The 23,682-nt window shown below is 39.6% G+C and overlaps 1 protein-coding gene across 1 annotated transcript in view; it reads left to right on the top strand.

The window, feature by feature from the left end:
- The first annotated feature begins 2,556 nt into the window (after positions 1 to 2,556).
- Positions 2,557 to 23,682, top strand: part of LOC125464308 (coiled-coil domain-containing protein 63-like) — a 73,524-nt gene continuing 52,398 nt past the window's right edge. Inside the window, exons 1-2 of the mRNA XM_048556614.1 lie at positions 2,557 to 2,587; positions 10,036 to 10,198. Coding sequence (XP_048412571.1) covers positions 2,557 to 2,587; positions 10,036 to 10,198 — 194 coding nt within the window. The remainder of the gene's footprint in view (positions 2,588 to 10,035; positions 10,199 to 23,682) is intronic.

The following is a 23,682-nucleotide window of genomic DNA, read 5'->3' as shown; positions in this document are numbered from 1 at the left end:
GCTTTTGGTACATCTTCTGTCATCATCCAATGATTCCGTAAACCCAATCAAGGTCCATGCTATGTGGAAGAAATTCTTTTAAGTTGCCAATTTGTTCAAAAGGAGAATGGAATGCAGAAGTTATCAGGAAAAACAAAGATTCTCTTAAGGATAGTGGAGAAACTGGAACTATCTTAGTCATTGAAAATGGAAATTTGTCTGAAATAATTGTTACAATTCCAGCTGATAGTACTACTGAACAAGTCACAACCCAGAATGACATCTGCCCTCATAAATCATATTTTCTTTGGTTAACATGGTGATCATTCCCTAAAAGATATTCACATAAGGCTACAGAGTTCCTCAAACAACAGAAGAGAAGTTTAATATACAAAAGACAAAAACAACAAAAACAAGTAAAGTTATCAAGATACAGAACAGTTAGAAAAAGAACCCTTAAAATACCTAATGAATGTTTGATTCTTGTCCATTTCTAAATTTACTTTTTGTGTAGATTTAAGTATCTGGTCTTCAGAATTCCTGCAATTCTATGTCCATCACTAGACTGGTCCTTGGCTAACTTTTCTTCTGAACTCCTTTTACTTAGTGTTAAACCAGATGCCTGCTTGGCAATGGAAATACATTCAGCTAATTCAGAATCAAATCAAGGATTTTGTAGTCTGAACAACCTAGCACCACATTACAGGGGAACATCAAGCTGCAATGTCAAAGAAATAATCACAGAATGAGTCTATGGTAACACAAAGTAACAAAAACCCACAGTGGTTGGGAATCCACAGAAAAATAAGAGACTAGAGTTCTTTGCTCCAATGTCCTATGAGTGCACGTAAGATACTCAAGACATCCTACTTTGACCTTGCACCTAGTGGCCTTGCTAACATATTTCTCTCAGCAACGAACACCCAAAATAGATTAATAATTTATCTCATTGCCTTCTTTTAGACCTTGACTATGTAGAATAAAGAGCATGTGAAATATTCTGTATAAATGCAAGTTCACTCTTTATAATTTCAGACTTGATTTGTATGCTTTCTGCAGTTGCAAATTCTTCCATTTTCCAAAATTGTTCTTGGTCTGTCTCTCACTGCTTCAGTTAATCACACATTTTCCTTCCTATTCAGCACCTAACTGAGCTGATCTTTAATACTATGTGATGATCATTCCACTGGTATGTCCATCTGTCCACTTGTTTGTTTCTTTCCCCTTTCCTCAGCTGGCTCTGATTCCATTAAAGCACTGGCTCATCTTTTATTCTTCAGTCCTTATGAATGGTTATTCTTCAATTTTGACCTGTCTATTCTATATCCCAATGCTAGCTGGTGGTGTAAATGTAATCTTTTCCGTTTTTAATTAAGGTTATCTGCTAGAGCAAAGTGGAATAGACTTGTCAAAATGAATAACTTCAACAATTCTAGCATAATATACAAGAATTTTCAGCTCACTAACCATCTCAAAAAAATATTGATTGATGTAACATTTTAATGCAGAAAAACATCCTGTGCTCAGAACTGGAATCTGACAAAATGGATGCTGAGACAAAGAGTGAGAAGGTGAAGTGAAGTGCTCAAAGGTTTACTGAAAGAAATGCATTTTAAAGGATGAAGAACAGAGGGAACTGGGGAGTTGAAAAAGGTTTAGGGAGGGAATTTGAGTACATAATTGACTTAAGCATAGTCACCACTGGTTGGGCAAAGGAAGGGAAGTTGCACATAAAGCCAGATTGAAAGAAATGGACATTTCTGGGAGAGTTGTTTCGTTTAAAATATGGTAGAGCATTGTCATGAAAAGATTCAAACATGGCAATGAGAATGTCAAATTGGAGATATTGTGGCTAATTGCAAATATCAATCAGAAAGGACAGGAATGAAGGATAAATGGAACTTGGTACAAGAAGGGAGTGGGTATCCGAGTTTAAATGAGTTAATGTTTACAGAAAATGAAGAATAGGTACTGGGCTGTGAAAATATCAGAATAGTTGAGACTAGTGGTGACATGAAAGTTTCAATAGCATATGGGCTGAAACAGGGATGAACGCAGACAATGTTATGGTCGTGAATATCGTGCTTTTGTGATGGGGAGAGTATGGTGTGCAAATCACAGCTCAAGTTGAGAAGGATAATGAAGTAGCAAACCTTTTGGTTCAACCTGACAAAATGGTCTGAGGAGATGGATGGTGCAGGTATGGAATTTGCAGATATAGCCAAAGATGATGGCTTCGGTTCTTCCAAAGATTAATTGGAGGAAACTGCAGCTCATCCATTTTGGGTATTGTTGACATGGAGAGTCAACAAAGAGATTGAGAAGTAGCAATGAGGGAGTTGTCAGTGTACATGTGGAAACTGAAGCCATATCTTTAGGTGATGAGTACATGGAGAAGTTCAGGTTTATATATGTAGGGGACATCAAAGTCAATGGTCAAAAGAGGGAAGATAAGTAATTGCTGGAACTGTTATGGTTATGTTACGATTAAAAACCCTGTGGAAGTGGTCATGCTGAGACAAAGAAGAGGCAGTGGAAAAGGATGATACAATTGAGCATTCTATAATCTGTAGAGCGATGGAGCAGGATGAAAAAGAAAATGTTACAGGTAAAGAGTGTGTCATTGTGACCTTGAATAGAGCACAAAAAGAGGAGTAAGCCATTTATCCCTCAGATCGTTTTTGCATTCAATTAAATCATAGTTGATCTGTGATCTAACTCCATATAACTGCCATTGTTCCTTATTTATGAATATTTTTGGGCAACTGATATCTATTAATGTCCGACATATAATTAGCAATTGACTCAGCAATCACTACTGCTTGTAGAAGGAAGCTTCCTGACTTCATTTAAAGGGCTTGGCTCTAATTTAAAGGCTATGTCCTGCAGACCCATATTCCCCAATCAGTGGAAATAATTTCTTCCTATCCACCCTGAGAGTTCTCTTTAATAACTTGAAAAATTTTAGCAATTCTTCCATTACCTTCTAAATTCCCAGGAATACAGCCCCAATATCTAAGCTCTCTCTTTGTAATGTGTGCCCAGAAGTCCAGATATTAAACTATTAATTCTATACCACACTCACCCCAAGGGCCGTGGTGTGTTTCCAAAGTTTGAAAAGTAGTTCACAAATGTGCTTCTGACACTCCTTCCTCATTTCTCACGTAAGGAATCTGTACCACACCCGTCAAACTGTCGTTAACAGGACTTTTAACTGTGTCTGACCCATTTTTCGCACTTCTGCCCTCAGGCATTTCTGACCTTCCTGGAACTGTGATAGAGTTCCCTTTGCTCTCACTTTCCATTCCATCAACCACCATTTCAGCCACCTCAAGCATGATGCCACCACCAAACACACTTTATCCTCCCCTACCAATATTACAAAGGGGCTGTTCACTTTGCAGAGCATGGTTCACTTTTCCACCATTCTCAACACCTCATCTTGCTCCCATGGTACCTTCACAAGCAATTGCAAGAAAACTTGCTCTTTTACCTCCTCCCTCTTCACTGTCCAAGATTTTAAATTTCTTCCAAGTGAATCAGTGATTAACTTATACTTTTTCAATCTGATCTACCGTATTTACTGCTCAAAATGCCACTTCCTGTACATTTAGAGACTAATCACAGACTGCGTGACTGCTTTGCACCATAATCAACTGTCTCATTTTGTTGGTTTAGCCTTCAGCAGAGTTGATCTATATTCTACAATTAACACCTACTCTGTATTGCTCCTCTTTACAGCTCTTAACATGCCCATAGCATTTTGACATGTGCCAACTATGACCTCTGGTCCACCTCACATTCTATCCTTCCCCGAACTTTCCTTCAATTCCAGCTGTTCCTCTCCACCTTTTACTATGGGTGAAAATCCACCACATCTCGAACTCTCTCTTCAGTTCCAAATAACGATATATTGGACTCAAAACATTAACTCTATTTCTTTCTTCACTGATTGTTTTTACTTGAGATTTTCAGCATCTGTAGTATTTTGCTGTTGTTCAATAATTTCTAATTCTGTGTATTCTAGTTCTATTGAAATGCTCGTGCTTGAGTTAGTCTATTTCATTTCTTTCTGCACAAATCTATGATACTTTAATGAACTAGATATGTAGGCCATACCTATAAGTTTCTTTGCACCTATTCAGATGCTAGCTTTTAACCATTTAGAAAATATACTAGGCAAGCCTTATTAGTAAAATTTCCCGAATTGTTGGATTTTCAGATGGGAAACATCAAACCATTAAGGTCCCCGATGAGGAGCAGTGAACTGGCTCCCCTTTGCTATTCATCTACCCCTCGGTTCATTGCAAACGTGTTCATTTCTCAAAGAACACCTTTATCCCAGATGCAAATAAATGTGTTTTAAAATGAGCCAATTTAAGCAGGCTTTCTTGAATTAACAAAAAGAAAAAGCTTTTAAATTACCAAATGCAAGAAGGAATAGTAACACAACACACTTACTCGCAAATTAGAAATGAGATAAGTCCAGAAAGAAAGAAAATTATAAAAAGATGTATGGATCAGTCTCTGAACTTGACTATTTTGATACCTATGCGCCACTTCTTTTTACCAATTCAATTAATACAGTAATATCTTCTTGTAATTTAATGTTTCTATATTGATTTAAATATTGTGGCAGTGGAAAACTGATTTGAGAGATTCAACCAGTGAGCGGCTAGAAAAGTGGTAATAGATTTGATAGGGAATAGCACTTTACAGAACCGGGAAAAGGAAAGGAAGATTGCCGTGTGGTGGTCATTTGGAAGGTCAGAATGATCAACTTTCTTTTGGTGATGAGTTGATGACCAAATCACCACCATGATAGTTTGGAGATGATAGGACATAGAAAGTGCAGCCAGTAGGAAAGTTTTCAATACAGGTAAAACTGTTACCAGTCATGAGCTAAGTTTTAATCAAAATCAGTATTGTCATTACTTCACCCATTCACAATAACGCTGTGGATGGTGAGAGGTATTTGGAGGGAAAAGTGGAGCAATCAAATTTGTTGAGGTTATTTTGATGATTGTCTTGGTACAATGACTGAAACCTTTACGTAAGGAAGAATGCAAGTGTGGAGCTGTTCTCAGATGATAAAATGTGTACAATAATGTCCTGGGAGTCAGCTTTCACAGTAGAACAGTTTATTTTGTCTGACAAAAGTCATTTCCTCTTGGCAGCAAAATATGTTACTTGAAAACAGATTGAATTCCCTTCTCAAAATCATTTACTTAACATTAGTTGATGTACTTATCGACATATCAATTTCACACAGCATGTTTGTCGTATAAACATGGCTGGTACTAATGTGAGCTTGGGTCATTTTGGAGAATATGCACTCAACTAATCCTTTCTTTATAATGTTTGATTCATTAACATATTGGAAACAGAAATTAACACACATTCTGCAAATAATGAATAAGATCAGACAAATGAAGCATTCCTTTCAAAATACCGTACACTCCACAAAATGTCTTGACACAAATAAGATCAGAGGATAGTATTTTCTAAAGACTGCACAACCTGGTTAAAACTCTGGGATTAGTCACCACCTGACATACCAATTTTTATTTCTGTCTAAATACTGTTGAATACAGATATTTTGATTATACATGTGTAATGAAGAAAATGCATTAGTTCTTTGATTTTCCCTACTTTCAATATTTTTATCCAAATGCTAAACTGCTGTGTTTACCAGGTGTTTAAAATCCCATTTTAATGCACTCTCTGAGATTGTGAAAATTCACGATGAAGAAAATCCTAGGTTTGAATGAACTATTGGATTACTGTACTGTTAACAGTATCCTCTAATTGTTTCTATATTGTCTTCTTTTGAAAGGTGGAGTTGTTAGGACCGTGAATTTAGGGTGGATATTCAGCATTTTTCACTCTGCGACTGCACAATGCCATGTTCTACCAGCTCATTCGGCAATTTAACATACCAAGGCACCTGGGACAATCAGCATTATTTCAGATGGAAGGAAACGCAGCCGAAGATTCATTATCTCAAAGGAAAGTCACGGCAACTATACTTTTTTTAAAAAGCTTTAAGTTTGCTATTCTTTGGATGAAAGCCCAGGGGCTCTCATGTTCTCGCGGCCTGGTCTCCAAGCTTCAGTTGCCATGGTCACTTTGAAATGGAGTCGTTAACCGTTCCGTCACAGTGACCTAGTAACCATGGCAACGTCAGACTTTATTTGGTAATATCAAACTTTTGGGAGAAGCGTGAAGTTCGCACTCTTATGAGATTTTATCTCAACTTTATTTCTCTTCCATTTTAATACCACTCAAGTGAGTCTTTAGCATATAGCAGTAACATTTATAGCTGTATCTTTTGAACAATTTAAATTGTATTTTTCACATAATTGAAAATGTGGCGATTTGGCCTTATTGAAGCGCAAGCAAATGACCTTTTTTTGTAAATTCACGAGAGGTCGATGTAAATACATAAGATGCTTGTAAAGACATTTCCATGTCAATGAATTGGATACAAAATGATCCGTGGCTCGGGAGCGCTCGCCTTTAGTTTTTCCAGTCTTTTTTTCTGAAGGAATGGATTCTGGTTGAATAGGGCGCTTTGTCAAGTGCCTGTCTTACCGGTTGAGTTTATTGAATTGCTGTATACAGTACTCTAGAGCAAACATCACCTAGTCAAACCACTCTGCGCCCTCCAAGGGTTTATGCTCCCAAGACTTAGTTACTCCTCTTTTTTGCACACTCCTACAAGGGGAAACATGGTTCCCTCCTGTACTTATCAAAACTGTAAGAGTTTTAAAGAGTTAGTAGGAACTGCCGATGCTGGAGAATCTGATATAATAAGGTGTAGAGCTGGATGAACACAGCAGGCCAAGTAGCTTCAGAGGAGCAGAAAAGCTCACGTTTCAACCAGCTCTACACCTTTTTATAAGATTTTAAAGGCCACTTTTAGGTCACTCCTGTCTTTTTTTCCCGAGGAAAACAACCCAGTCTGTCAGTCTTTCCTGATTAGTTATTACCTCCCAGTCCTGTTTTCATCTTTCATCTTTCTTCTGTGTCCCTGTATCCTTGTGAGTAGTATGGAGACCAAGACTGAAAACAACTCTCTGAATGTAGTATAGCCAAAGTTCTGTATAATTTATCAAGTCGACTTTTTATTTCAGTTCTGCTGGAAATGAAGCCCAAGTGGCTGGACTCTCCTCCTTAGGATCAGCTGCAATCCTAATATTGCCCTTTGCAATTTTTGAAATTCTTCATAGTTGACAGATATAAATAAATTCAGAGACAGCATATTCAATGCCCCTGTTAAAAGTATTAAACCACATTTAGTGTCATTAAAATTTGGCAACAGCAATCTTGAAGCAGCAATTTTCTTCCAAATGCTTAGAAGATTATTATTTCTTAGGGGGCATATTTCCTCACGGTGACATTTGTGACCACTTAGAAATACCAGTTTTGTGACAATGCATCTAGTTAAGTGTCTGCTTATGTACAACGTATTTGAAATTGATCCAAGGAACACCATAACTAGGAATTTATGCATCAGTAAAATTAACTGTCATTTGTGTCTTCAATGATACAACATGCCATGAAAATACAGATGAGAGTTCAGCACATGCCAGTCTTCTGTGTGTGTTGGATGGTAGATTAGCTCATCATACCAGCTTTTCAGTGTTCCATCCAAGTGTTCCACACTTGCATTGAAGACCTGACCACCATACTGTTTAATTTATGACACAACATCTTTGGTGATGACACCAATAGATATTGTTATAAATTAAAAATGTTGGTAAGCCATTGCAGAAATATTAATTATAAACTAAATTTTGTGTCATTCTTTACTTTCAAGAATCTTTAAAATTACGAAAGAGTTTGTTAAATGAGCAGGTTAGGTGGATTAGCTGTGCTAAATTGCCTCATAGTGTCCAGGGATGTGCAGGTTAGATGGATTAGTCATTGTCAACGAGTTTTGAGAAGATTTGTAGCTCAGATTGAGGTTCTGGATGTGAGTTTGCTCGCTGAGCTGGAAGGTTAGTTTTCAGACGTTTCGTCACCATTCTAGGTAACATCATCAGTGAGCATCCGACGAAGCGCTGGTGCTACGTCCCGCTTTCTATTTATCTGTTTAGGTTTCCTTGGGTTGGTGATGTCATTTCCTGCGTTGGTGATGTCATTTCCTGTTCTTTTTCTCAGAGGATGGTAGATTGGCTCCAAATCAATGTGTTTGTTGATGGAGTTCCGGTTGGAATGCCATGCTTCTAGGAATTCTCGTGCGTGTCTCTGTTTGGCTTGTCCTCGGATGGATGTGTTGTCCCAATCAAAGTGGTGTCCTTCCTCATCTGTATGTAAGGATACGAGTGATAGTGGGTCATGTCGTTTTGTGGCTAGTTGATGTTCATGTATCCTGGTGGCTAGCTTTCTGCCAGTTTTTCCAATGTAGTGTTTGTCACAGTTCTTGCAAGGTATTTTGTAGATGACATTTGTTTTGCTTGTTGTCTGTATAGGGTCTTTTAAGTTAATTAGCTGCTGTTTTAGTGTGTTCGTGGGTTTGTGGGCTACCCTGATGCCAAGAGGTCTGAGTGGTCTGGCAGTCATTTCAGAAATGTCTTTGATGTAGGGGAGAGTGGTTATGGTTTCTGGGCCCGTTTTGTCTGTTTGTTTGGGTTTGTTGCTGAGAAATCAGAGGACTGTGTTCATTGGGTACCCGTTCTTTTTGAATACGCTGTATATACTCTTGTTTACGATAAGGTGCTGTTACGATCTTCCCTTTAGGTTGGGATTTGCCTTGTCTAGTATGGTAGAGGAAAACCACAAGATAGTCTAATTGGAAGAAGCCTTTTCCTTAAACAAGATATAAGTTATTGTATGATAGCAATCAGGTGGAAGTTACATTGGTATGACCGATGTTGATAGAAAACTTAGGAATAGACCCAAGTAATAAGTCGATCGCCTCAATTTCCAGAGTGATTCTCCCAATCCAAGTTCTTATGATGTCATCATGTCGGGTGGAGTTTAAAACATTCTTCAATATTAACCCTTTCAGAATCAAAGACCTGATACAGCAGTGGAAAACTGAGATCGGTATTTTAGATATTACAACGTAAGCAAAGTATTTTCAGGACTTACTGAGACTCAGATAATAGTTATTCCTAGATAAGATAAAGACATAGATGCAGTAGATTCAATTAGGAACAGTCTGTGCAAATAGATTGCATTACAGACAGCAATATCGAAGCCCAAATGTAGGCAGAGTCCATGAAGATTTAATAATGCAAACTTGAGAACATGGAAGTAACACAGTCCATGGTGACAGTTGAGTTAGGAAAAATCAGTATGTACCATATACAGAGCAGACAGAGAAAATGAAGCATATCCCTTATGAACTTCTGTACAAGTTATCATACATAAGGGATAATTATTAGTTAGGAATCACACTGACCATCAGTACTATATAAAGGTATAGATTTCAGATGTTTCCAATTCGTTTCAGTTCCAAAGAAGAGTCATAATGGACTCAAAGCATTTATTCTGTTCCTCTCTCCACATATCCTGTTGGGTTTTGCCAGCACTTATTTTAGATACCTAGTATCCCGTGTATTTTGCTCTTACTGCAGATTACACTTCTTGCATGGCTGATGTGCTAGTAGAAGTAGTCTTTTTTGCTGCAAATGTAAGTTAATAAGTTAATAAAAAAAGTCGTTATATTAATCTCAAATCCATTAATTGTAACTAATGTGTTTAAATTATAAGTGTGTACATATTACATTTTTAACAACTTTCCTGAAAGGCTGTAGATTTTGCAATCTATTCTTGAAATTCTAAGAAAGGCACAGACTTATCAAAAATAATGTCTCTGTTGAGGTATGGAAGAGTTTCCTCCAATGATATCTGACTACATTTTCCTATTTTGGGAGATGTCTTGCCCTTCGCATAACATTTGAAATATAATCTCAAGAGATAAATATCGGATTAGTGTGCAATTTGACATTTTCTTGAATGATATGGCTTGTGGCAAATACAAAAGAAAAAGGAAATCAAACTTGAAATTGTTAATTGGTACTTTGTCTTCTTGTTTCAACAAAGCAGAAAGAAAAATGATTTCTCAGAGTGCACTATTAGACAGTGACACAGAAACTGAGGCAACAGCAGCAGCAGTCAAGCTGAAACTTCTGCACCAATTACGCAATCTGGAAAGTGATCAGAGGGCTTACCATGAAGAATCTGAACGTACCATCATGCGTCAACTGTAAGTTAGACCATAAGATCGTAAGATATAGGAGCAAAAGTAGATCATTCAACCCATCGAATCTGCTCCACCGTTGAATGAGACCATAGCTGACCTGATAACCATCTACTTTCTTGCCTTTTCCCCATAGTCCGTGATTCCCTCACTAATTAAAAAGCTGTTTATCTCAGACCCTCAGGAAGCCATGCTGACTCGGCTTGATCGTATTATATATTTTATTGTGCCCTGCTAATAAATCTTTTATAAGAGATGTCAACATTTTCGCAAAATGAGATGTTAAACAAACTGGTCTACAGTTAACTGTTTCATTTTTGTCTCCGTCTGTTTTTAAATAAATGTGTTACATTGGCCATTTTCCACTCCACTGGGACTTTTCTATAACCTAAGGATTCTTGGAAGGTTACGACTAGTGCATCTACTATCTCTGTAGCTACTTCCTTTAATATCCTGGGATGAATCCTATCAGATCCAGGGTAATTAGCAGCCCCAGGAGTTTCCCTAGCATTTTTGTATTTTTGGTTATTGTTTGTTTTTTTCATATTGTTTTGGTTATTTCCTCTACTCCTTTTGCTCATTGATTGTTTGGTACTTTTTGAATGCTTTTCATGTCATCTGTTTTGAGGTAGATGAAAAGTAGTTGTTCGTCCGTTACATTTTTCCCCATTTTTATTTATCCAGCCTCATTCTCTCAGGGGCTTATGTTCACTTTGGCTTTGTTCTTTCTTTTGATATATTTTAAGAAATTCTTGCTTTTATTTACAAGTTTACCTTCATATTTTATCTTCTGCCTCTTCATTTTGTTTTTTTTTGGCTTTTAACACTTCCTCAATCTTTTGGCATACCTCTAATTTTTGCCAAGTTGTATGTTTATCTTTCAATTTGATGCTATCCTTAATTTCCCTGCTTAGCCATGTTTGGCTTAATCCTTTCCAAGAGGCATTCTTTCTCACTATTTTCTGTGAGCCAAAAAACTATTATTTAAACGTCTTCAATTGTTCCTCAGATATCTTTGATGCTAAACTCCTTTCCTGGTCCACTTCAGCCAAAGCTGCCCTCTTTATCTTTTTAATTGTCCTTGTTTAAGTTTAGCATAATTGTTTGTGATCCAAATTCGTCCGCTCGAACTGAAAGCTAAATTGTATTGTATTATGGATCTCTGTTTCCTAGTGGATCTTTTACTCTGACATTATTTATTAAACCTGCCTCATTGTACATCACTGATCCAAAATACCCCTGATTTCTGGTTGGATCACAACATATTGCTCCACAAAACTGTCCTGAATACACTGTACAAATTATTCCTCATGGCCCGTCTGCTAATGTGATTGTCCCAATCTGCATGAAGATTAAAGTCACCCCTGACTAATGTACTATCTTTGTTACATGTCCTCATTATCTCCTGATTTATTCTCTATCTCACTGTATATCAACCAATTTGGGATCTTTAGGTTACTCCTACTAGTAACTTCTTTCCCTTTTGTTTTCTTACCTCTACATAGAAAGGTTATACATGGAGTCAGACAGCGTGGAAACAGATCCTTCCAATGAGTCTGTGCTGAACATAATCCCAAACAAAACTAGTCCCACATGGCCAATATCCCTCTAAAGCTTTCCTGTTCTTGTACTTGTTAAAATGTTTTTTAAACGTTGCAATGTTACCCACATTCACCACTTCCTCAGGAAGTTCATTCCACATGTGACCCACCCTCAGTGTAAAAAATTTGCCCCACATGCCTTTTTAAAAGCTCTCTCCTCTCACCATAAAATATAATCTCTAGTCTTGAAATACCCCATCCTTTCTTCTTCTGTAGTTTCATACAAGAGGATTGCCAAGATAGTGAGAATGAGAAAACCACTGTTTAGAGTTGGCATTGATAAAATGTTAATATTTAAATATGATGTCACCAGACTTACTTTTTACACACAACAATTGTATTCTTACAGTCTGGCAAGACAACAGCTTTCACAGGTTTGCACGACAAATATGAACAGCTGACTACTTTGATTTTTATCAGTGTGCATCTGGGAAACATGAATACATTTGGGAGTATGATGTCAGAAAAAGAAACGTAAAAATATTGGGGTTCAAGCTTCCAGTATACTATCACAATCAAACAGTAATACCTCAAGTAGTATTAGTCACCATAGTTCCAGTGGACCATAGGGCTGCTGCCTCGTTAGAGAGAGGTGACCGATGGGGAACTTAACCTGAGTGTCACCACTGCTCAGGTAGGGGCGAGGTCAAAAAGGTGGGATCTTCGAGGTGACCTCAGCCAGTGTGAGGATTGAACTTCCACTGTTGACATTACTCTGCATTGCAAGCCAGCAACCCAGTTAACTGGATTCACCTCATTCTTCTACATAATGCCTATCAATATTGTACAAATCCTCTGTGGTTCTATGACACTATGTGATGTGACGAGATTTCTTCACTTCAATAAGTTTTGTATCCCATTTAGGAAGATGACAAGCAGAGAATGAACAGAAGAGAAAGAACATCTATTCATAAAACGATACAAGCTGTTCAATCCAGAGCAGAGCCCAGGGATCACATTTTCTACTTTATCCCTCGAGGAATGACACTTAGCATGATAAAAATAATGTCTCCACTACTTTTGGCTTTGTTGTGGTTCTCATAACCCAGTCACAATATATAAAAAGCAAACCAAAAATTGCGCAGGAATTGTAAGTCTCACCTAATTAGATTTAATGTTGCAAGGACCATCAGCTGGTTTGATCCTGTTCAGATAGCCAGCCATATAGTTCAAGCAGCAAAAATTATGCTAATTGTTCAGTTAGGCACATGAATTTAGAACACATTTGATAGTTGGTAGAGCACAGCAGGTCAGACAGCATCCAAGGAGCAGGAAAATCAACCGCAAGAGATGTAACACCAGCCCCTACACCACCCCTTTCACCTCCGTCCAAGGCCCCAACCAATCCTTCCAGATCTGGAGTTTCACCTGCTCTTCATCCAACCTGATGCGTTGTATCCATTGCTCCCAATGTGATCTCCGCTATATCAGGGAGACTGAACACAGTCTCAGGGACCAGTTCATGGAGTGTCTATGCTCTGCACGAACAAACCAACCCAACCTTCCAGTTGCCATCCATTTTAATTCCTCCTCCCCTGGCAACACATCCATCCTTGGCCTCCTCCCTTGCCAGAGTGAATGTAAACTGGAGCAATAACACCTGATATTTCACCTTGGGAACTTACAGCCTCAATATTGGCCTCATCAGCTTCAAAATCCCTCCACCTCCCAGCCTTATCCTATGTCCCACCTTCCCCACTCTCCTCGCTTCCCAGACCTGACCCAACCTGTCTATCTTCCAACTCACTTATCTATTCCACCTTCTCACTGACCAATCACAGTAACTCCCTAACTGAATTTACCTGTCACCATCCTGCCTACCCTTCCCTCAACCTCCCCCTCCCTTCCCCCCCCCACCCCATTTACTTATGGGCTCCTTACCCCCACCCTGGACCTGACAAAGGGTCTTAGCCTGAAAAATTGACTTTCCTGCCCCTCGGATGCTGATCCGCTTTCCCAGCTTCACACCTTTTGACTCTGGCTTCCAGCATCTGCAGTCCTTACTGTCTTCATGCAATTGACAGTTATTTGAAACTAAGAAGCCCCAATAATCATTGCAGGGTTATTTAATTAGACTGAACTATTAATTTTTAAGTAACTCTGGAGCTGTGCAGAGATCAAATCAGGGCATTACATTTGCACGGATGAACACAGCAGGCCAAGCAGCATCTCAGGAGCACAAAAGCTGACATTTCGGGCCTAGACCCTTCATCAGAGAGGGTCTATGTCCAAAACATCAGCTTTTGTGCTCCTGAGATGCTGCTTGGCCTGCTGTGTTCATCCAGTTTCACACTTTGTTATCTTGGATTCTCCAGCATCTGCAGTTCCCATTATCTCTGATTACATTTGCATGGTTGGTTAAGATATACAAAGAATAACAACGTATACAAAGCATAATGATAAAATATTCAATTTGCATGTTAAATAACTTTGTGTGGCAGTTAAGGCCTGCAACGTGGTGTGAAATTTAGATTGATAGCATGTTTCGTTGTAATGGGTGATGTTTGAGGACTAAAGTGGCATCTGCAGTGCATGTAGGCACTTTTTGGACATCATGAAAATGTCAGTGCCACAGTGATTGCTGCTGGAAGTAGGCAGAGCAGGAAGAATTGGTCATCAGCCAGCATTCAAAGCCTGATGAAGAGTCTAAGCCTGAAATGTTGACTCTGCTACTCCTTTGATGCTGCCTGACCTGCTGTGTTCCTCCAGCTCCACACTGTATTGACAGCATACAAAGCTCATTTGACATCAGCAGTTCAATGCTCCACCTAACACCCTTGCTGCACCTTGCACAACTGAACACACATTAAGCAGAAGGAAGGACTCAAGCATTTTTTAAATGAATTGTCATCTGCTGGCAGGTTGCTTGCTGATGGTTTCTTATGGCTGTTACTTCAATTCTGCACCTGTTTGATGCTCTCTAAAATTGGAAAGTTTACAAGAAGTGGTATGGCAAATGCTGAAGCAAGTTTTGCTGCCTTCAAGACTTCTGTACTAGACAATTATGTGCAGATATGGGTACACCAGTAACCGTTCCCTGTGGAATACAGCATGACTTGGAGAAGAAACAATGTTTACACAGCAAGCTACTAGATAAAGGGGAAAGGGAGACAATTGTTCTCAACAGGAGGTCATATCCACCCTGAATTGTCAAGCAACAAGTTTTGTACATAAATTTAGCAAAGAATCTGGGCTGCTTGTGGTTGGTTGGCTCGCTGAGCTGGTTCGTTGTTGTTCCGCAGATGTTTCATTATCCTGCTGGGTAAAAGTGCAGCTACCGATGAAGCGCAGTTGTGTTTTCCCACCAGGTTTGTAAACTCTGGAATCCTTTGAACCCGAGCTACAAATCTACTCCAAAACCTTAGAGAATCTGAACTTCTGTAAGGATCTCCTAGTTGATTTCTTCCCCTGCTACATCCACACCAGCAACCTCAGATTGTTGTTAAGGATGGTGAATAATGCTCCCTATTTCTCAAGAGCTAACTCTACTTAACTATCTCTTGTTATCATCCACTGGCAACTGGCAGGGATGCCTAATGGTTCAAATAGAACCAAGGAACCTGTGATGATTATACGTTAATTAAGAGATAATTGCATGAGGGCGGCACAGTGTCTCAGTGGGTAGCACTGCTGCCTCATAGCACTGGGGACCCAGGTTTGATTCCACCGTTGTGTGACTGCGTGGAGTTTGCACATTCTCCCCGTGTCTGTGTGGGTTTCCACTGGGTGCTTCGGCTTCCTCCCACAGTCCAAAGATGTGCAGGCTAGCTGGATTGTCCATGCTAAATTACCCATAGTGTTCAGGGATGTGTAGATTAGGTATGTTAGTCATGGGTAATGCAGGAATACAGGAAAAGGGTAGTGGGGATTAGGCTGGGCAGGATCCCCCTTGGAGCTGATTTACACACTGTAGGAATTCTATGATCCTAGACTGGCTGCATGTGTGTGGGTACAAGTAATCAGTGATGTTAGAGTTTGAGGTGTGTGAGCTAGAAAGAAAATTCTTACTAGAAAATGAAATGATTGGACTCTGCCTAACAGCATTCTAACCTCTGGTATATAATATCTCCTGCCAGGGAGCAATGAGCATGCAGGGCATTGCAGGGTCTTCTATGGTGTAGGTTGCACGCACATTGCTTTGCAGGTGTTGCATGTCAACTTTTGTTTATATATTGTTTTGCGTATGAAGATAGGATAAGAATCACATAGGTCATTGCCCAGTAACCTGCAGCAATCTGCTGTACCAATTTCACCTGAATCACTATGGCACATCCAGGCACCGTGCCCTGGTAGTGGGGGACCCATATTGGGACTATAGTTACCTGTGATGAAGTGAAGACAGGATGGAAGTGACCTTTGTGAGAGAGTGGCATTGTGTAACCTTTCATTTTGTTTCCAGTTTAAGGTAGCAAGGTGCCATTATTGCAAACCAGTCTTCATGGAATTATGACCTATAAAAGGGGAATATATGGGAGGCAGTGGTGAATCAAGTTAAACCTCCAGACTTGGAAACTTTCATTCATGGAAAAGAAAGAAAAATTGAAAAACTGGTCAGGGTGAAGAGCATACAATGTAATTTTTCTCAGGTGAGAGGGCCTGCACAATATGATTTGCCCTGGGCTCTACACCTTCTGGGGAGGGTCCTGGGACACCAAAGGGTAACTACTGAGCTGTCCACTGCCTTTACTGTTGACCATGGTATACAATCCATGCACATGAGAGTAGCATGCATACAAATCCATGCAGTCACATAAAATGTGGTAGAGCAGAATATTGAAATAGCGGAATAGTTTTCAATGCGTACAGGCTTCGGTGGGGTGGGGTGGGGGAGTCCTATGTTGCATGGCAGAGTAGGTGTCAAGGTAATAATGCTGTTCTGCATGCTGGACAAACTTGCAGTCATGAGGGGATGACACTTCCCAAAGCTACGTTGTAGACAGTAGAGGAGCAGGAGAATGATGATGATTAGGATGATGATAAGAAGGAGGGACGATGATAAGTAGGAGGAAGAGAAGAGGAAAGCCAGGTGGCCCCTCTCTGGTCAGGCTGTCTATGAAGATGTCGCTCAAGTGTTATACCTGTGACCACAACCCAAATTCTCCGTTCATCAAAAGTCCCACATCTAACCTTTCAAGTATCAATGACCATCTCAGTGTCCCTTAGTCTCAATGCAAAAAGTAAAAAACAACACATAACAAGCATTCTAAAACAAATTTGTAGATTAAATCATTCAACACTATATTCTAATCAATTTTGTGAGTTCCATTAATGTCTGACTCCCATGGCTTTCTGCCTGCCCTAACATATTATGCAGAATGGCTGGTGGAATGATGCTGATTTTCAGTGGAGGAGACTACAGATGATCTTTGAGGAGGACCAGATATGACCACACCACCTTGGTATGGGTGGTAGCTGACTTGTTGAAAGGCAACTCGAAGGCACTGGTAAACTAGCAGGGTTGTAAGGACACATGCTATCTTTCTGAGAGGGAGCAAGCAGGTTTATGCTCCATTACAGTATATCAGCAATCCTAGTAAGCTTTGGAGGACCGATTGCAGAAATGCTGAGACACCATAGATCACAGCCATGATGATAAATGTCTGAGCATGGCTGACTTGACTAAGTTGCACATCCTGGGTATCGGAAAGGAGAAAGTTGCAAGGCTAAGATTTGTGGTGTGTGGTACGTAGGAAAGTGTTGCTTTAGGCTGTCTGCATTATTGTGAACCACGAGGTAGGTTCACTGCAACCATCCTCCTTTAGGATAGGGTTGTTCAGGGCCATTTGGTCTTGAATCGTAGAGGAAAAGCATTTGCTGGTCTAACGAGAAGCATCACTTATCGTAAACAAGATGTAGTTTATTGCATGTTAGCAACTAGTGACAGATTACATTTATACGGTAGACATTGTTACACAGACATGAGGAGAATTTGGACGGTTGCTCTTATTCTTGCAAAACCTAACTTGATCTCCCAACAAGGCAATTACTCTTTTATCTCTGAACTAGGCAATTTCTTCTTGACCATATCCTGGGTCTCTGGACTTTGGTTGTCCTTTCTCAGTAGGAGCTTCCATAGATGGGATTGTTTACAACACATCTTCAGTTAGTGTCAGCAGAATTTTATTCTCAATCTGCATTGATATGTAGAGACACTTGTTGATTATGTTGATGCTTTCATTCACCCTCAGTAATTGCAGTGTTGCAAATTCACTATGTTCACTTCCTCAACTCTACCAGTTGAGGATGACGTATTGCATGGCATGATCTATGTCATTGATATTAAGAATTCTTCTTGGGTAGATAAGGAAATAAATTCTCTATTTGAAATTATGTCTTCCATATCACCTCAGCATTTCACATTAAACTTAAATCTGTCATTACTATTCGTTCACCAAGCAGTGTTGCACTCTCTGTTATCTCAGCTAAAGATGAATTAATGAGCTCAAGTGGGGCATACTACTCATTAGCTTCTAATGTTTGCTTACATCCCTTCTGATTCTTGCAGTCTGAGCTCTTTGCAATAGTGACATTAGTGAAAAACATTTTTTGCCAATCATGTATAATCATGGGTTTCCAAATGGGTTATGAGGTCTTCAATGTCTTTGGAGATTTCAGGCTACTACATGATTGTAAAGACAAAAAAAAATGCAGGTGCTGGAATCCAGGTGGACAAACAGGAGGCTGGAATGATACAGCAAGCCAGGCAGCATCTAGAGGAAAGGAGCAGTCAACATTTTGGGTATTGCCTTTCCATCAGTTCTTCTGAATTGTAACCTGTTGTCAGTGTTCAAAATATGTTTTCATGGCCAGTCCACAGGGTATTTCAATAGAATATCAACGAATGGTAAGACATTTTTAATCTCTGTTCTGTCCCTGTCGTATTTGGTTAAGCTGATTATGGTTTGCTGGCCTCTGTGTCTTGTTGACATCATGAGGCAATTTACATATGGCAACAATCTTTGTAAATTCTGTCTTCTGTTTGCATACCATCATTAGTCCAGGAAGCATGATGAAATCTTCCAAGAGTTTTCCTTTGGGACCGGATACGCTATGTCTGGTGTTCTTTAACCAAATATTCATTGACCTTTTGTTGTATGGCTGGTTGTCCTGGAGCAGTTGTTTTTACTTTAACCAGTTTGAACCCTTCCATCATTTGAAGAAGATTGAGGTCAAGCCATGCCTTCATACTCAAGAGTAAGAACTTTTGATTATGGAATACGTAAATGTTCTCTACAATCTGACACCTTGTGAGAGATACAAATTGTATACCTTTAAGTTTAAATGGTGTACCCTGTGAACCATGTGGTTCTAATGTATTGGCTATGGAGAGTATATTTTCAACCACTATTCAATAATATAGTGACACTTGTCCCTGCATTCAGCTTGAAATCAATGAGATGGTCATTGACATCCTCTTGCCAAGAGGTAGATCTAGATCACCAATTTCCTCAAGGAACACTGCACTTTCGTTCTACTATAAACTGTTCTACCTCATTAAACACGTTGTGTGGGTAGCTTTTTGACTTCTTGTTCTACTGTGACTCTGACCTACTTCAATACATTTTCTAAAACGACTTCTTTAAAATTTGGAGTCTCTCCGACTGCCTGTACTAGTTTTTCAATTTTTTTATTATGGTTTTCTACCTTCATAAATAGATGGGTTCTGCTGATCTTTTATCATAAGGTGACCTTGATTGATCTGTGCTGATTCTGAGTATTGGTTTCATTCACCAACTACGTGGCTTTTTTGAGAGTAAAATCTTCTTTTGACTGTAATCTATCTGACAAAGACTCATCAGCAACTCTAACAACAATTCTGTCTCTTATGAACTCCGTCTTTAAATCACTATATTCTGACATGTAGACATAATTAATTAGATGATCTACAGACTCCTTGGACGCTGAACTCTTCTTTTAAATCTTGCACTTTCAAGAATTTTATATGTTTTGAGGTAAACTATTTGTCAAAGACTTTCAATACTGCTTCAAGAATTTCTGTTGTTATTTTTATTCCTTGTCAAGCTATAAGGTCAGCAACTATACTCCCAATGCTATATATATGCATATTAACTTGTGATTTTGTAACGAATTGAGAAGTTATTCTCTATCTTAATATTTGCATTTTTTTCCAAGAGGTGTAACTTTGAGTTTTATTTGGTCAATCTCTGAAATTAAATCTTCTTGGCAGCGTTATTTCTGATTCTATTTTTTCTCTAATGTGATTATTTATTTTCCTTGCTTAATAACAGTACTGTTGCTCTGTGATTTATTTGGAGGATTTTCCCATCTTTATTGGAATCAAAGTAGAGGATTCACAACTTCTGCAGCTAAAATGGAAAATTCCTGTTTTTTGCAGGTAAAATGGAGGACTCCTACCTTTCTTTCAACTTCTCTAGATGAATCCCATTATTTGAGAGCTAAACAGCTTTACGGAATGAAATTCTGTTACCTGCAGCTTTAATAATGATGCTTGCTTGAATAGGTTTTTTCTGGCTGAATTCTGTTGTTTGTAGTTCTAAAAATATTGTCCGTTTTAAAATTGTTTTTCCTGAATGATTTCCACTGTCTGTGGTTTTGAAAAATGCTTCCTGCCTTTACAACAGTTTCTAATAACTCGTTATCCAACATTTCTGTGGCATTAATAAAGTCAGTTAATGTTCTTTTTCAGTTCGACCTTATCTCTTCAGGTTTCAAGTATGCTCCTTTACTCTTTTATACTGACTTTGCACTATCACTATGTATGTTACCATCATTTGAGTTGTTTCTTTGTACCTTGATACCTCTTACTGTAGCCACACCTTATGGTGCCCACTCTATCAAGCACTTTTCTACACTTCTAACTTTCCCAGCCGGTAATGGTGCTCCATTTTAAAACTTTTCCCTTACCCACCTGGGATTTTAGCTTTACTCACAGAGTCTCTGATGCCTATTCATTCATTCTCCAGAAAAACCATGATCAATACAATTTGTGACTGTCTTGGAGTGGCTAATACTCCAGCTCCAGAAATTCCTAACTCTCTGCTGAAGCAGGTCTCTTACCAAGTTTGAAAAGCTTTTACCATTCAGTGTAGGTACAAACTCATTGAATTTTGTCACAAGGGTTTCTTTTAAGGAATTCTTAAATGTTCAGCTTTTCCTGCTCCTGAGCTGCATCATCAAGCTTGGCCACCCTGTGGCTGTCAGACCATGTCTGGACTGATATCAGAGGCTGCCCTTGGCTTACCATGCTCGGCCCCTGTGACTGAAGGCTGACTGAGCAGTGCTGACACCATGACAAGATTCCATGCTATGTGTCAGTGCTAATCTGCAAGGCAAGGCACAAGTACTATCAGCCTGGTATATCTTGCTGAGAGAACAAAGCACAAAAAGGCAAGGCAGAGATGCTGTGAGGGTGCAGGCAGGCTGAAGCAAATGGGCACTGGGAGAGAAAGAAAAGAGTTTTGAGATGCAGTTTGGTTCGATCTATGAACTGGATGTGTATATCTGCGCACAAAGTGTCTTTGTAGCAACATTGTGCCCTGAAGTCTTGCTTAAAAGTATATACATATCCTGTAAGTGGAACAGAGAAATACTATGTGGGTCCTGAGAGGCTGGTAGGTGATGGATGCCAGTATCCTTATATTTGGAGGGGAGTGTGTTTACAGGGTGGGAGGGATGGCAGAATTCCCTTGAACTTTTGTACTAGCTGTGCAGGTCTCTAAGGCCCAAACCGGCTGAGAACTAACAGTCAGTGCCACGATTGGTGTGCCTACACCAATCACTGTGTGTGGAACATTGGAGCTACTGTGTGCAGAGTTGTTCAGCTTAAAGAGAATGTGGAGGGGGATAGGTGAAGAAGAAGGTGCATACAGCATCTCTGGAATGTTTCCTTGAGGTATTGTTGGCAGGTGTCCAGGTTAGCTGTGCTGAGAGGCAGTGAACTGATGCTGTCAGTTACCCACTATTTCATGTTAGAAATTGCTGACATCTAGTTTCCCCGAGGAAGGTGATTAGATAGGAAGCTGCATATTAACAATGCAGGTTTTTCATCTAACGAGGCCAACGACAAACAATAATCCCTGTTTATAGGCATCTCACTGCTGCTTAGCAGGAATCCTGTCTTGACATTTAGAACTCTTTTGGAGAACGCAATGAGTTGCCTCTGATGTTGAGAAGGACCTCGCATGATTTCTCACATGATTCTCCCATGTTTCTCAACAGAGTTCACATTGTTCATGGCCCTGGAGGATTCAGACCTTTGTTTTCAGTCCCGGCTCCAAATTCTGTTTCTCATCCCTCTCCTTGGAACCATTCTGAAATGAACAAGCCAAGCTGTTCACAAACTTGCTGCTAATCCTTCACCATGTTTCCGTTCTCAGTCAGATTACGTAGATGAGGCTTGCATCCTGTAATGTTGCATGCAATTCTTTCCCAAAGTTTGATCGTATTAATGCACAGTAAGAGGGATACATAAATTGACTTAAGTATGTCGCCTTTTGATTTCTTTTTTAGCATTAAATTTTATACTTCTAGCAAATATTTCAATTTATTAAGCCGGAGCACACAGGGCCTGCTGCCATGGGAAAGTGGCATCTCTCCCCCGATTTTCCCTCTGCTTTTAGGAAAGTCATACCATATGCCAAAATATGTTTAAACCATCAAGAAAAGAGGTAGTTTACCGAGAAACTTGAAACAACTTCCAATTGTACGCAAAATCTGCCATGAACTTTATCATTCTGTGGTACAGCACTTTGATCCCAATATTCTGCAATATTTTATTTCATCATGTCCTACCTAAAAATAGAAAAGACAATAGACAATAGGTGCAGGAGTAGGCCATTCGGCTCTTTGAGCCAGCAGCACCATTCATTATGATCATGGCTGATCATCCACAATCAGTCTCCTGTTCCTGCCTTTTCCCCATAAACCTTGATTCCACTATCTTCAAGAGCTGTATCCATCTCTTTCTTGAAAGTATCCAGAGAGTTGGCCTCCACTGCCTTCTGGGGCAGAGCATTCCATATATCCACCACTCTCTGGGTGAAGAAGTTTTTCCTCAAGGAAAAGGAATTCATAACACTATCAATTCTTTTTCTGATGCATGATTCACTGAATAAAAAATAAGTAACATATGTGAAGTGAAAAGGTGAAAGTTTTAAATTTAGTTCAAGCATAGAAGTTATTTATAGTATTGCTTATAGATGGTGTTATTGTTTAGATTACCTACAGTGTGGAAACAGGCCCTTCGGCCCAACAAGTCAACGCCACCCTTGAAGCATCCCACCCAGACCCATCCCCCATAACCCACACACCCCTGAACACTACGGGCATGGCCGATCCACCTAGCCTGCACATCTTTGGACCATGGGAGGAAACTGAAGCACCCACGCAGACACGGGGAGAATGTGCAAACTCCACACAGACAGTTGCCCGAGGCTGGAATTGAACCCGGGTCTCTGGCGCTGTGAGGCTGCAGTGCTAACCACTGAGCCGTTTACTAATTCTGTTTTATGACATTGCTTTTCAGAGCAGAAGGTAATGAATTGAGATAAGAATTTTCTGGTTGGCATTAGGTCTATTTATGAATCCTTAGCTCACTGATGTTAGCAAAGTAACCTCCTGGGAGGCTGTCTCCGAATTGACCATCTCCCCTGGCCATCTGCTAAGGACAGTGGACAGGTTTCTAAGTTTGCAAACCCAATCAGTGGATTCACAGCAATGTCAGATTGACAGCTCTGCTAGGAGAGATGACCTCAATCTGGAGATATCCTTAGACATAAAATGGAGGGCTCTATGGCTAACTGGGGCCTTGATTGCATTAATTGGCTTCCCATATCTGTGGATTGGGTAGCCAACTCAGCCTTCAATGTTTCTTTAGAAAAATCCCTGCAGGCAAAATACATCAGGCAG

Source organism: Stegostoma tigrinum, chromosome 26, assembly GCF_030684315.1.
Source record: "Stegostoma tigrinum isolate sSteTig4 chromosome 26, sSteTig4.hap1, whole genome shotgun sequence".
Taxonomy (NCBI): Eukaryota; Metazoa; Chordata; class Chondrichthyes; order Orectolobiformes; family Stegostomatidae; genus Stegostoma; species Stegostoma tigrinum.
This window is presented reverse-complemented; position numbering and strand designations above follow the sequence as displayed.